Source organism: Xenia sp. Carnegie-2017, unplaced genomic scaffold (assembly GCF_021976095.1).
Source record: "Xenia sp. Carnegie-2017 unplaced genomic scaffold, XeniaSp_v1 HiC_scaffold_25, whole genome shotgun sequence".
NCBI classification, from domain to species: domain Eukaryota; kingdom Metazoa; phylum Cnidaria; class Anthozoa; order Malacalcyonacea; family Xeniidae; genus Xenia; species Xenia sp. Carnegie-2017.
In genome coordinates, this window is record NW_025813488.1 from 7,746,833 (window position 1) to 7,761,120 (window position 14,288).

General features: G+C 36.2%; 2 protein-coding genes and 2 long non-coding RNA genes across 4 annotated transcripts; 1 reads left to right on the top strand and 3 right to left on the bottom strand.

The window, feature by feature from the left end:
• Nucleotides 1-1,435: 1,435 nt before the first annotated feature.
• Nucleotides 1,436-2,303, bottom strand: LOC124453431. The gene is made up of 2 exons (XR_006951079.1): nucleotides 2,046-2,303; nucleotides 1,436-1,486 (listed from the first exon to the last, which is right to left on the bottom strand). It is a non-coding gene; the product is annotated as an uncharacterized LOC124453431 (long non-coding RNA).
• A 4,571-nt stretch (nucleotides 2,304-6,874) lies between these two features.
• Nucleotides 6,875-8,927, bottom strand: LOC124453031. Its single transcript, XR_006950930.1, has 3 exons — nucleotides 8,842-8,927; nucleotides 7,776-7,828; nucleotides 6,875-6,989 (listed from the first exon to the last, which is right to left on the bottom strand). It is a non-coding gene; the product is annotated as an uncharacterized LOC124453031 (long non-coding RNA).
• LOC124453029 (isovaleryl-CoA dehydrogenase, mitochondrial-like) lies at nucleotides 8,183-11,240 on the top strand. The gene is made up of 11 exons (XM_047003715.1): nucleotides 8,183-8,351; nucleotides 8,880-8,969; nucleotides 9,052-9,103; nucleotides 9,269-9,438; nucleotides 9,506-9,599; nucleotides 9,664-9,894; nucleotides 9,965-10,058; nucleotides 10,124-10,205; nucleotides 10,271-10,375; nucleotides 10,443-10,515; nucleotides 10,621-11,240. Exons 1-11 carry the CDS (start codon nucleotides 8,199-8,201, stop codon nucleotides 10,794-10,796), a joined length of 1,320 nt encoding a protein of 439 aa, XP_046859671.1. The 5' UTR covers nucleotides 8,183-8,198; the 3' UTR covers nucleotides 10,797-11,240.
• LOC124453030 (collagen alpha-1(I) chain-like) lies at nucleotides 11,007-13,654 on the bottom strand. Its single transcript, XM_047003716.1, has 6 exons — nucleotides 13,040-13,654; nucleotides 12,395-12,484; nucleotides 12,227-12,277; nucleotides 12,080-12,154; nucleotides 11,734-11,956; nucleotides 11,007-11,670 (listed from the first exon to the last, which is right to left on the bottom strand). Exons 1-6 carry the CDS (start codon nucleotides 13,130-13,132, stop codon nucleotides 11,495-11,497), a joined length of 708 nt encoding a protein of 235 aa, XP_046859672.1. The 5' UTR covers nucleotides 13,133-13,654; the 3' UTR covers nucleotides 11,007-11,494.
• Between the last annotated feature and the right edge of the window lie 634 nt (nucleotides 13,655-14,288).

Consider the following 14,288-nt stretch of genomic DNA (forward strand, 5'->3'; position numbering starts at 1 on the left):
CAAAGAACTCACAACAAAGGCTTGACGGAGTGAGAGGGTTACACAAAGATGACTTAATGCTAAATAACGACTTCTTCGCACAGGATCCAATTTTTGAAAATCGTATTTGCTATGTTGTATCTAATTGCGTGCTTGAAAAGCTCCAGTGCTGCAAAATTTATGATGCCTAGGTATAAATATACTGAAAATAAAATCAGTTTTGAAATAATGAAAAATTTGTGCCCCTTACCTTAACATTGGACAATATATAGTTATCTTTTATGTTACACAAAAAGAAAGTCCAAGTATCTCCAATCTTGTTTCTTTGAGTGAATCGGGAATTCAACCCAATAACCATACAGGTTCCAGACATGGCCATCCTTTTTTTATTCTTTAGAGCGATTCTCTAAAGATGAGGGAAACCGGCGTATCACCGGAGGAAAACCCTCAGAGATCAAACAAGCTACGAAACCCAGTTGATGGATGCACATTACTTGGAATCACCTTATCTATTTTTACTAGTTATCTTTAAAAAAAAGGGTGCTTTACATTTTTAAGGCCTTAATTATATTTACAAAATTCATTAGACTACCTTTATCTTTACAAGGTTGCTGAAAAAGGTGACTTAGGAAATATGCATCCTTGTAAAAAAAGCAGTGAAAAATCCGGAACCGGTTTCATTTCATTACGCCATTTTAAAATTACGCCATTTTTAGAGTACGCCATTTTTAGATTATGCCATTTTTTGATTACGCCATTTTTAGATTACGCAATTTTTTCATGCATTTTGCTTTGCGCATCTTTAGCTTAACCCTGTTGATCAGTGGCATGAAAAAGCCGATTTGAACCTCTTCCTAGTACCTACGACCTACGCTGCACAAAAATGATTAAAACATACCTTTGAACGACGAGACACCTGTAAAACAACGTTAGTACCCGAGCCGAAAGAGAACCTAAGGGGTGGAAAACCGCCTCCCTGGGCCTTATACTTTACCAAACGGCGTGCCAACCAATCCTTCTTGTGTCCAACACTCGATCACCTAGATGCCATCATGGCACCATTTACGATTATTCCTACCTGGAACTAGGCTAAATGGATCCAATTAGTTCGTCTGGCTATAAAATCATCTTCCATGCATAAAATAAATGAAGATAATTGACTTCATTTCGAGACGAGCAAACCCAATACATCAAAAATAATTAAACTATCTTCCTGCTCTGACTTTTTTTTCTTCAAGTTAAATAACAGCCGTTATTTTAACTTGAACATGCCACTGTCATAACATTGATTTTGAGAGTTTTTTAGCAAAAGCAATGCCGGGTTTCATGCACTTATTCTGTTTTGCTCTTCATTAGACCAATAAGACATTACTTCTAGCATATTCCTCTTGATGATGCAGATCACTCATTTTTCAAAAGAATTACTAAACATGTTGACTTGTTTTTCTTCATTTTCTAGTGTTTGATGAACGTTTTAAGTTTTGCATGGTTCAAAACTTTGACGGTTCTATAAAAAAACGTTAAAATTGTTGATAAAGCATCATCAAGAAAGAATATTTCAGACATTTATAATTTTAAATACATTTAGTTTGCGCTATGCAGCTCACATGCCGGATTTGTTTCGGACCGCAGGTTTTTGCTATTTTTACCGTTCAATCTGTAATTCGAAATTTGCTGTATTTTAAACCGTAATTTTCTCGTTGATATTAGCATGCAATCCGTCGTTTAGTTACTTACGTTGTGCTTTAATTCGTGCATTTAGATTTTTAATGTTTACTTTAGTGAATATTATAATTAAATATGCACATTTCAAGAACAATAGACACGACCAAAACTCAAAGAAACCCATGCTTATTTCCTTGAACTTAGGATCGTGTATCCTGGTGATCAAATAAACGAAAAACATAAAAAAACCGGACCTTTTTCTCGACACCAGACATGCATACAGGAAAAAAACCACTAACAGGAATCAAAAGAACAAGTAACTTTGTTATATAACACAGCCAATGTTCAATCAACTTCCTGTTAGTGTTGATCACCAGGATTTTAACTAAAAAACGTCCAACCTGAAACGTCGTTCTTGGTCTTCATTCGTAGATTAACGTAATCCTCAAATGATAAATCCCCAAGATTGGTTCCATAAAATCCACAACGACAATGGCGATGTCAATCCAGAAAACGGCGATAGAAATCCACGACAACCATAATGTAATCCACAACAGCATTGAGTTGATCTGCGATGACTATGATTGTGATCAACGACGGCTATGATTGAAACCAACGACAATTTGATTTAATCCATGGTAAACATGATGCAATATATGAATAGAACTAATACGCCATTATTGTATTCTTTCTTCACTACAAAATAAATGAAAGGTTCGAGATAACACACATTCTTCAAAATTCACGAAAGTTTTACCGTTGTTGACAAAAACGTGATACAAAAACCGTTAGTAATGATAGACTTATGGCATTTAATATTATGAATTTTAATTGAAAACCTAATTATGAAAAAGACGTTCTTCAAAGAGAAAACATTACCAACAAATAACATTCCAATTTCCAAATTATTTCAAGGATGAACTATTTTTTGACTAATCGTAATAAATTGTCTTTTACATGACAAATTCCCATTTCCAAAATTTTTTTTCCTGTATGTACCCAAAAAGTAATTGAAAAGATTGTTCAAAGAATAGATACACATAAAATGCCTATATATTGATTTTCGTAAGCAACCAACTGCTTCTTCACAACTTCCAGCAGTGTTTTGTAAAATGGTTATGTTCATAGGATGAAACATACTCCGGCAATAAAAGATATCTTACGAACTCAGAAATTGTAATTGATGATCAAAAACAAAAGATATCTACAAGAAAATCTGAATACCTGTAGATTTGTCGTCAAAAGCAACCAACTGCCCCTCCTAAACGTTCATCAGTGGTGAAGGTGGTTTATTTTTTTAGTGAAATTTCTGTAATCAAAATTATTCAAACATTGTTTGCATCTATTCACCTGAAACAACCCACAGTTTGCCAGCTAACAAATTTCTTCGTATAAATAACCATTCTTACCAAAATATTTGTAACGCGCAAGATCATTTGGACAAATGGCTTGTTTCCATATTGACTTTGAAGTCCACCATAGCTTTTTAAAACTTCTACACAATGTCATCATCATGATTATCATTTCCATCATGCTCCACAACATGCCATAGTTCGACAAAGCACAATAATTCGTGCTATCATATGTATGCTTTTTCTGAAATTCAAGAGGCACAATATCAAGTAAATTTTAATGTAAAGTCCGTGTATTGTCTAATTTTTACATTACCTGAGATACATCCTTCGTTTTGCAACAACTGCAGCATCTCTAGAAATTTACTTGTGCACACTTGGTCGAAAATAACGTACAAATAAAAACAAAGGCAAAGGCAACTTTTTAGAGCTAGCTTATTCATGTATATTAGTTTAACTTAAATCAATAGATAGCTTATTGAGTCTAGGTAAGTTATAAAAAACAATGACGTCATGCTAAACACGTTAGAAAATGCAATCCGCAGACAAAAAGCAACATGTACAAAATTGTTAAATCTGCGTCAAGAATCCTCGAAAGGTCTGGTATAGACTTAAGTAATAAGCAATGTATTTACAAATATTGTTATGTAATTTATGAAATATTTGTTTTGCGCCAATTTGTCTTATTCTTCTTCACAAGATTGCAATATCATCTTTCTATTGCATTATTTTATCTTTTGTTTACAAGATTGCTAACTATATCATTTATTTTCTTCATTATTTGATCATTGTTTTCTTCACAAGATTGCCTTGTCCTTTTTTCTTAATCATTTCATCTTATTCCACGTTACAATTTGCTATCAATGCTGTGTCATTTTGTCTTGCATCATTTTGGGTCATATTTCTTCACAATATTGCTTTGTCAATTTTTCTTGCATTATTTAATCTTAATTTTTTTCATTTGCCTGATTGCCTATTCATTTTTGTTCCAAATCATTCCATCTTATTTTTGGTCAAAAGGTTCCTTTGTCTGTCATCTATTATCTTGCTTCATTACATCTTGTTTTTCTGTTTAATACAAAGCTGTCTACTTTCTTTTTGAATTCCTCGCTTTTATGTTACGTTCGTAATATTTTTCTATCTAATCTAAGCTGAAATATCTGACACCAGCAAACATGCAATCATGACACTCGCAAAAAAAGACAAAACATAGCACTTGATAAGGGTCTCTGAAGAACTCAAATAATGCAAATAGCTAACCTCCCAAGAATGGGCCATTCATCCCATACAAAGGAAGATTTTGCTTTTTCAAGAATGAGCCGTGATTTTTACTACAGTGTACTGCCGTGCTTGATAGAATCGATGAAGTGCCTCGACAACGGAAGACGCTGCGCATGCAAGATTCCCTGAAGTGCCTCAACAACGGAAGATGCTGCGCATGCAAGATTCGCTGAAGTGCCTTGACAACGGAAGACGCTGCGCATGCAAGATTCCCTGAAGTGCCTCAACAACGGAAGATGCTGCACATGCAAGATTCCCTGAAGTGCCTCAACAACGGAAGACGCCGCGCATGGAAGATTCGCTGAAGTGCCTCGACAACGGAAGACGCTGCGCATGCTAGATTCGCTGAAGTGCCTCAACAACAGAAGACGCTGCGCATGCAAGATTCCCTGAAGTGCCTCAACAACGGAAGATGCTGCGCATGCAAGATTCGCTGAAGTACCTCGACAACTGAAGACGCTGCGCATGCAAGATTCGCTGAAGTGCTACGACAACGGAAGATGCTGCGCATGCAAGATTCGCTGAAGTACCTCGACAACTTAAGACGCTGCGCATGCAAGATTCGCTGAAGTGCCTCGACAACGGAAGACGCTGCGCATGTAATATTCCCTGAAGTGCCTCGACAACGGAAGATGCTGCGCATGCAATATTCGCTGAAGTGCCTCGACAACAGAAGATGCTGCGCATGCAAGAGTCGCTGAAGTGCCTCGACAACAGAAGACGCTGCGCGTGCAAGATTCACTGAAGTGCCTCGACAACGGAAGACGCTGCGCATGCAAGACTCGCTGAAGTGCCTCGACAACAGAAGACGCTGCGCATGCATGATTCGCTGAAGCGCCACGACAACAGAAGACGCTGCGCATGCATGATTCGCTGAAGCGCCACGACAACAGAAGACGCTGCGCATGCATGATTCGCTGAAGCGCCACGACAACAGAAGACGCTGCGCATGCATGATTCGCTGAAGCGCCACGACAACAGAAGACGCTGCGCATGCATGATTCGCTGAAGCGCCACGACAACAGAAGACGCTGTGCATGCAAGACTCGCTGAAGTGCCTCGACAACAGAAGACGCTGCGCACAAAGATTAGCTGAAGTGCCTCAACAACGGAAGACGCTGCGCATGCAAGATTCCCTGAAGTGCCTTGACAACAGAAGACGCTGTGCATGCAAGACTCGCTGAAGTGCCTCTACAATACAAAACATTTTGCTTGAAAGAGTTGATGAACATCCTAAACAACAAAAAGTGCTTCGTTTGTGTGCATTTCAAACAAACGAAAATGCTGTGCTGTCATTATAGATTCACATAAGTGTCCTAAATCCCACTCTTACCAACTCTAACTCTATCAACACTCTCGTTTGTTCTACCCAATTTTTTATGTATTGTATACATGATCTTGTATTCTCTTCCAATGGTGAAGTTTTGGCTCTTGAAGTCACCTCTTTCCAAATAATTTCAACTCTTGTGTGGTACTCGTTGCTGTTCTGTACGTCTTGCAGTCATTTTATATAACGTTTTCATTCATAATGATATTTACAACAATACTATTCACTTTTTTAATTAATAAGAGAATAGAAGGCAAATGAAGTCTTAAAGTTGCTAATGTATGGACAAATATGACATTTACCGCTTTTGCTTCATGAATAGATTTCTTCCAATAAAGTTTTTCTTTTGATATCTTATAAATTTCAAGAGGAAGTCGTATAGACTTCTTTATTCGGTCTACACGCTTGTATAATTTATACGAATCGATCATGCACAACAATAATTTTTTGACTTATTATATCTAACAATCCTTACCCCATAAATCGAGCAGCATTTGTTTTAAAATCAACACAAAATTTATTTTCAAGTTTTCTTTCATGAGTAGAATTCTTCCAAAGAATATTTCTTTTGACATTTTATACATTTCAAAAGAAAGACGTATAGACTTCTTTATATGCCATTGAACGTAGAGTTCAGATAATCATTCACAAAATTGTTTTAAATTACTTTAATAAAAATAGTAGACAGAATGAAAACTTTGATCTCCCAGTGTATGGACAAACATAGCTGCAACATTCACACCACCTTTACTTTTAGTCCACCAGTGGATTTTTTCTAATGAATTTCTTTTGATATTTTATAGATTACAAAAGAAGGAAGTCTTATAGACTTCTTTATGAACAGATCATTCGCAATTAATGAAGTTTTGACTTATTGTCAAATCATTCTTACCCTAATCTTATAAAGCTGCTTTTTGTTTTAAAATAGCACTCATATACTTGCAGCAAAATATGAAGATAATGATGGCATAATAAAATACTGCCAAAAAAAAAGTTGTTCATGCAAAAAATTCTTTGAATGTGTGCACAAGTAAATCCCTAAAAATACACTAGGTCTGACTGTCTGTTTCATTTGAGTATCCTATCAATAATCAATTTAAAATAAACGAAAATGAGTTCATGTGTTTTTTTATCCATTTGACTTTGTAAAACATTTTGATGATATTTTCAAAAACGTTGTCATATATAACAAATCAGGCAATTTATGAAAGTTTCAACGACAAAAAATTTGTATGCCTTACTTCTTTTATAGTTCATTTCCAATTCTTTCCATAATTGGCTATTCGTTTTATCTTTCTTTCAATTTTCAATTTTAGGCTACGTCTTTGGTTGCATTCTTTATGGTTGCTCGTAGTCAAATTTCAAAAGAAAATTGGCATTTTTTTCTATAGAATTGAAAAACGTTTATTTTAAAATATTTTAAAAATGATCAATAACTTTTCAATCATAACTTGTGTAAACTATACTCAAGTAATGCAGTTAACATTTCTATCTTTCGATGGTGTCCCACTCCACTCAGGTGGATTTTTTAGGTGTTTTCGGTTAAAAATTTGTTTTTCATACTCGAGCTAGTTAGTTTTGCATAATTTATGCCCAGTTTTCTTCATTTTCACGCGGAACAAAAAAGGCGGCAATTTAATTGAAAGTCCAACGTACAACATGAACCAACATTTTATATTTTTCAGATATCTTTAAAATTTTAGTTCAAATGATCGTTTTTACCTACAAAAATCGACCCAAAGAATAAGAGATACCCTTATTTTCTCTTATTTTGCTATAACTGTTACTTTTCACCCAAAATTTGTTCATAATTTTGCGTTTAAACGAGAAAGATGTCGCTCGCACATGTTTCTTGTTGAAAATATATCGATTCACAAAGACTCGTTAAAAGTAAAGATTATCAACAAAGTTTCACTTGAAAACATTCTAAATACTTGCAACAATCAACACACTAAAGTAAAATCTTGTCGTTTTTATACTGAAAAGGTCTTTTTGCATAGCAAACACACCAGCGAAGACACGGTGTTGAACAGCGAAATGCACAAAAATAACGGACGAAAAGATTTACAAGTAAAACAGTACGTAACTATACATGAAACAAGGCTTTTGTCATCGAATTTATTGACATTTGACTAACTTTTTCAATAATTAACAAAATTTCACGAACCTACCTTTCACTTTCAAGTCTTCTGAAAAGAAACTCTTCGAACATCTGGCTGAGTAGCTGTAATTGTGTGACAAGTGATTGAAAGATGATTTAGTGGCCTGATTTCATTGGCTGATTTCAACTGATTCTAGCATTTTATTGGTTTAATTTTTTCGAGCTTTGATCATGATTGGTTAAAATATGAAACAGTTTATTCCTAATTTTAATCCAACTTGAGTGGAATCCTTTGTTTTTTACCCAATTCTTTCTTTGAAAAGAAATAGTTAAAGGGAAAAAAGTTTCCTCTTTTCATCACAAGCAAATTAAATAGTTACAGGATTCATCATTTCTCTGAGAGTAATACAATGGCTGGCTCGGTTTCAAGGAAATTTTAAGGAATTTTTTTTGTTCTCATGCAACTTGATGATTTTTCCATTTAGCTGGTAACATGGCGTCTAAAATAAATTTACTTTCTCGTAGTTTTCGACAGTTTGGGCCTTCTACCAAAGTGATTTCTAATTTTTTGACGAATGGAAATTTTTCTAAGCGGACCTATCACGTAGATGATACTTTAACTGGCATTTCTGACGAACAGCGCCAGGTCAGAAACTTATTAATAGTCATATAGTGTTATCACTGTTATCAGCAATGAACCCATGAAAATGTACATTAAATTTGAAACTATTTGACCTGGTTGCGATAAAAATATAAGTTGTTGATAGCATTTTAAACACCTCGAAGAAAGCTGTAGCAGATGCATCGTCGGTAAAAATATATAACAGCAGCTCGTTATAAAATTAAAAATATCTTCATGACAAGCTATTGTACGTAGGATTATGTAGTGTAGCTATGGGCTCTGAATTTTTAAGGATCAACCACTGAACCAGTCGAGTTGTGGTTGTCTATTTCCAAATGTAGGCAAATCTAAAAATGGGGTGTTGTTTTTTCTTTACTTATGCTAGATAGTAGATCTAGCACTATAAGAAAGGTTTGGAGGGGGTTTGGTTTTTGGTGTGTCCACAACAGGGTATTTACATTATGGATTCATAAAATGGAATGTGTATTATATCCTAAAATGCAAAAAACACTACCTGTCATTTGGGTCTGTATTTTCATGCATCTTTTTCAGTTGAGAGACACTGTTGAAAACTTCTTTGCAAAGGAGCTGGCTCCATTTGCTGATGCCATTGACAAAGACAATGGATTTCCACAAATGCGAGTGAGTAATTGCTTGCACTGATCTGAGGTGTCTTGTTCTCATATACTTCCTACAAGCCTGATAAAACTTGTGTCCCTTTTAGGAATTTTGGAAAAAACTTGGTGAACTAGGTCTTTTGGGTATAACCACTCCAGGTTTGGTAAATCAGACAATTTCATAAAAAATCTAAGCCAAAGAGGGCCAAGTCAATTGAAACCATAAAGAAATATGCCTTAACCATTGCTTGACATATTATTAAATGGCTATTAAATAAGAATAGGTAGAGTGTGGTCTCATTATTTTAATAATTGATGTTGTAGGAAAGTATGGTGGGTCAGATATGGGATACCTTGATCACTGCATTGTTCTGGAGGAGATGAGTCGTATTTCTGGTGCCATTGCTTTGAGTTATGGTGCTCATTCAAACCTTTGTGTGAATCAGATCTGCCGTAATGGCAATGAAGAACAGAAGCAAAAATATCTCCCCAAGGTTGTTTGGCAAATAAGTAAAATGATTAAATAATGCAAGCAAAATTAACAATCTCTTTCTTCACTAGTTATGTTCTGGAGAGCATGTTGGAGCCTTAGCCATGAGTGAGGCAAATGCTGGCTCTGATGTTGTTTCCATGAAGTTGAAAGCCGAGAAGAAAGGTAAGTTGATATCTAGAGGTCATATTTGTACCACCAACCATTACCAAACATTCAAAATCTTCAGGTGATCACTTTGTGTTAAATGGAACGAAAATGTGGATTACAAATGGTCCAGATGCAGATGTGTTATTGGTGTATGCAAAGACAGACAAGACTCACAAACCACAACATGGAATTTCATGTTTTATTATTGAAAAAAACTTTCCAGGGTTTTCTACAGGATTAAAGCTAGATAAACTAGGAATGCGTGGATCAAACACATCAGAATTAATATTTGAAGATTGCATAGTGCCGGGTAAATTAATAGTTCCTTTGCTATGTCATAAAATAACAGTCATAACAATTGTTGGATGCATCATTGTTAGCTGAAAATCTTCTTGGAGGATTGAATCAAGGTGTGTATATCTTGATGAGTGGACTTGACCTTGAACGGATGTTATTAGCTGCAGGACCAGTAGGGTAAGTCTTATGTCCAACAGTTATTGCCAAGTCATAACTTCAGGTTGAAAGTAAATTATTTCCAGATTGATGCAAGCAGCTATTGATATTACATTTCCCTATCTTCATGCAAGAGAGGCTTTTGAAAAAAAGATTGGAGAATTTCAAGTAAGCTGCAAAGCTGATTGATCAAAAATGATGTGTGCATAACACGTAATCATCTATGATTGCAGTTGATGCAAGCAAAGATGGCCGATATGTACACAAGGCTGATGGCCTGCAGGTCATACCTCTACACTGTAGCAAGAGCATGTGACAAAGGTCATTTCAACAACAAGGTGAGGACAGTGTCAAAGATTGAAATGATGGAAATATAAATTCAGTTTTGTATTGTTTTTTCTGTAGGATTGTGCGGCAATTATTCTCTATGCTGCAGAAAATGCTACTCAGGTTGCCCTAGATGCCATTCAATGTCTAGGTATGATGAAATACTTGTCATCATTTACGTCTTGGAACTTCAATGATAAAACAAACTGACATGCGCATTAGTATCACAGTTCAAATTATCATCTCTCACCTACAGGAGGAAATGGTTACATATCAGACTACCCAACTGGAAGAATACTAAGAGATGCCAAGCTGTACGAGATTGGAGCAGGCACTAGTGAGATACGGCGACTTGTGATCGGTCGTAGTGTCAACGACGAATATTACAATGCGTCCGTGATGGTGCACGTGCTTCAAATTAGATGTCGATAGCAGCGAATATTTCGAATATGCAGGCACGTAGCCAACGCAATAAATATGGGGATGGGGAGGGGCAAAGATTCGTACATTCATTTATAATCCGTTAGAAACAAAGGAATGGAAACTAATACGGGATATCATGCATGTATGAATATTGCCGCCCGCCCCCAATTATCGTTCTGCAACGTGCCTTGCTCCATGAAGCGTGAATAGACTACTATGTGGATTTTCACCTAACGAATACATTATGAAAGAATAGAAGAATAAATACAAACATATTTAACTACGCTGCTCATTTAGGAGTATACTGACTACAGAGTCAGGAATATTGAAACAACGTGAAGTTATTAATAACGTCACGTCACGTTACGAAATCTCATGCCTAAGTCATTTTTGTGAGTTTTGAGATAAAGAGAGAAAAGTTAATAATTTTTAAAACAGTCATATAAGATCTAATTAAGATCTTTTCGAGTTGTTTTGATTGGTGTATTGCCTTCGGAATTAAATGCAGAACACACCACTGGACAAAATAATAATTTTAGGCAAAAAATACAACATTGAAAAAATATGACTCGGAACATTTAGTAACGTGACAATAATAACCTTGCTAAAGATATAATAAGAACCACATGCCAGTCTTACGGTGGGTCATCTTGAGTTATATTGTCACTGGCACATACAACATCCATCGTAAATACAATTTAGGTTATTTAATAGAATGAGCAGCATGTATAGACGAGTTCGATGGAATTGGTATCTTTCTGAATCTTCATTCCTTGAAGAAACTGCAGGGGATCACAATGAGCATGTAATAAATCATTGAGATAATCCTCTGCGCGCTTTTGAGTGACCGTTATTTTATTATGACGTGAAAAACAGCGAACATCTATAGACATAAAAAAATCAATTCTTGATAGCAAAAATTTCGAATGTATTTTTCTACACTTACTTATAGCATCCACAGCCTTCCCTGGAGGACCCCGTTGACCCGCTTCTCCCCGTGAACCTTTAATTCCAGGAAAACCTGGATCTCCTTTTTCACCCATTGTTCCTGGATCTCCCTTCGTCCCTTGTGGTCCCTCTGGACCCGAGGGAGGCGTCATACAGATCTTTACACCTTTTTTCTCAAGAAAACACGCTTGACCCGGAGCACCTACTCTCCCTTGTCTACCCTACGTAACATAAAATTGATGCTTTGTTGATAAAAATTCACTGGCAAGGAACTCGTTTTCTCACAGAGAGCTTAGCTCATTACGCTCACAAGACAACCTGTCATCTCCACAAGTTACGCTAACCTTATCCCCTCTGTCTCCTTTCCGTCCCTTATATCCACGATTACCAGGTAGACCCGCATCTCCGGGTAATCCAGTCTAAACAACAAGAGACGAGTCAGTGTTTCGGTAGGACCCTGATTTACACAATGGTACTATTACTAGACAAACCTCTCCTGGGATACCAGGCGATCCTTGCTGTCCATCTCGCCCAGGAACACCCTAGCATCAAAAAAATAACAATACATACTCACTTTCAATGCCTCAAGAGACATTTTTGCCATTTCAAAAGCTGGTACCCAAAGCAAATGTACCACAGTTGAAATACGCAATACTCACGGGGGGTCCTGGATTTCCTTGCGGTCCTACTGGTCCTGGACGACCTCTTTTACCCCTGTTTCGCCGTCGTCCACGTGTGAAATCTTTTCTCTTAGAAAGGAAAAGACAGTGATCTAATTTTACTTTAGCAATTAGACATGGTGTGTTTAAACAAACTGTGTATAATAAAAGTCTTTAGTCTGATGATTTCTTGTTCACAGACGAACTGTTCTTCTCAATCAAATACTTTTGGCACTATTTAAAATACTACGCGGTGAACAGATTTTTACCAATCAATAAATGAATTAAAAACTAATTTGACAACACAGATTGCAAATATTTAAAGCAAATACTACGCGGTGAACAGATTTTTACAAATCAATAAATGAATTAAAAACTAATTTCTCAACACAGATTGCAAATATTCAAAGCAAAAAACGTAGCATGACAGGCACGTTTAATGAAAGCAGCAAAGCAAAGACCTATACCAAATTCACGAGACTTGAGTTAATGGTATATGTAGGATAATATTGATAACGTAGTTCCATACAGCACAGCTTCGGCTGTTTCACGAAATGAGCATGTGTTAATAAAACCATTACACTACCTAAAGAAAGCGCAGAGAGCGTTTTTTTGACTAATGTACATGAAGACGTTTTTCCATACCATATTTCGCCGTTGGCTTGTTTTTACTTCCATTGTGAATGCAATAAAAGTAAAGGTTACGAATGCGGTCAAAATTATCGCGACAAAATTCATCGCTAGCCTTCAATCGTTCCTTCCACAACGATGAAAGTGTCCTCGCCTTTCTTTTTATTCTATTTCTTCGGCTTCACTGAGACTTTTTCCAAAAAATTTGTGCTGTTTATCGAGCTAAGCTCGCTCTTGGTGTTCTTCTGCTGTAAAGCCTTGTCCTCTGTTTGTCTGTGTTTTGTCCACAGACTAAAGATCATCACATGAATCACAGTCAATCACAGCTGCTTCGAGACATTTTTCTCGATTCACTTTAAAATGTCACAGCATGTGTTGAATAACTTTTGTAGAGAAATGGTAATCCTTCAAACATGAGACAGTTGTTAAAAGGTTGGGACAATGGGCGGATGGATTGGCTCAGTTAGAATGACCAAGCCTATTTATAACTTTGTAAACATCTATGTCGGGAGGCATGATTCATGCCATTTTCGGACGTAAACCTTTCACCAAGATAATCATTCGCGACTAGCAAAATCGACAATATATTCTTTCTGTTGAAGTTTAAATAATTTTCTATGAACTAGTTCGATTCGTCGAAATTTTGCATTGAATTGGAAACTTTTCGAAAAAGAAAATACAAAGTGGTAACTCTTTGGTGAAAGATAAGACAACACACTGTTTTCTTCGCTATTATTTCAATCACTAAACCAATTTAGGACAATTGGACCACGAAACCCAAGAAGATTCAATATAACTATGTTAATTAAGTTTAGAAATGGATACTCCCGTATCTCCTGGGAACAAATCACTTTACCGAGTCGATAATTGGAGGATATCTATGGGGAGAACCAATGTTAAAGTAAAAATAGTTTTTTCGAATGTCTTTGACGATGAAAGGGACTTCGCAAATATCAACAATAATCAATTTGTTTAGAGCAACACCGTCAGTGAACAACAGTAAGAAAGCATTCATTTCACCGCATGACAGACCGTTGTATTGTAAAGCCATTTTCTGCGAAGAATCTATTGTTTGTCACATGCGCTACATTATACACGCCTTACAACCTGCCGAAGGCATGTTGATTTAATTTACAACTCACTTTTTTTCCTATACAAATTCTTGTGATGTAAGCAACGTATTTGGTCGAGCACAGTAGCAGCGATTCACGCTGACTAGCCGCTGTGTGGGACAGACAAAAATAGACAGAGCATACGTCTTCTT

Bases quoted from the DNA above. Each gene is read 5' to 3' on its own strand.
- LOC124453029 (XM_047003715.1), top strand. From the start codon at position 8,199: ATGGCGTCTAAAATAAATTTACTTTCTCGTAGTTTTCGACAGTTTGGG. The intron at 9,104-9,268 runs GTTTGGTAAATC...TTGATGTTGTAG, and splicing joins TTTGGGTATAACCACTCCAG to GAAAGTATGGTGGGTCAGAT. The intron at 10,516-10,620 runs GTATGATGAAAT...TCTCACCTACAG, and splicing joins AGATGCCATTCAATGTCTAG to GAGGAAATGGTTACATATCA.
- LOC124453030 (XM_047003716.1), bottom strand. From the start codon at position 13,132: ATGAATTTTGTCGCGATAATTTTGACCGCATTCGTAACCTTTACTTTT. The intron at 12,278-12,394 runs GTGAGTATTGCG...TTTTGATGCTAG, and splicing joins AAGGAAATCCAGGACCCCCC to GGTGTTCCTGGGCGAGATGG. The intron at 11,957-12,079 runs GTTAGCGTAACT...TATGTTACGTAG, and splicing joins AAGGAGACAGAGGGGATAAG to GGTAGACAAGGGAGAGTAGG.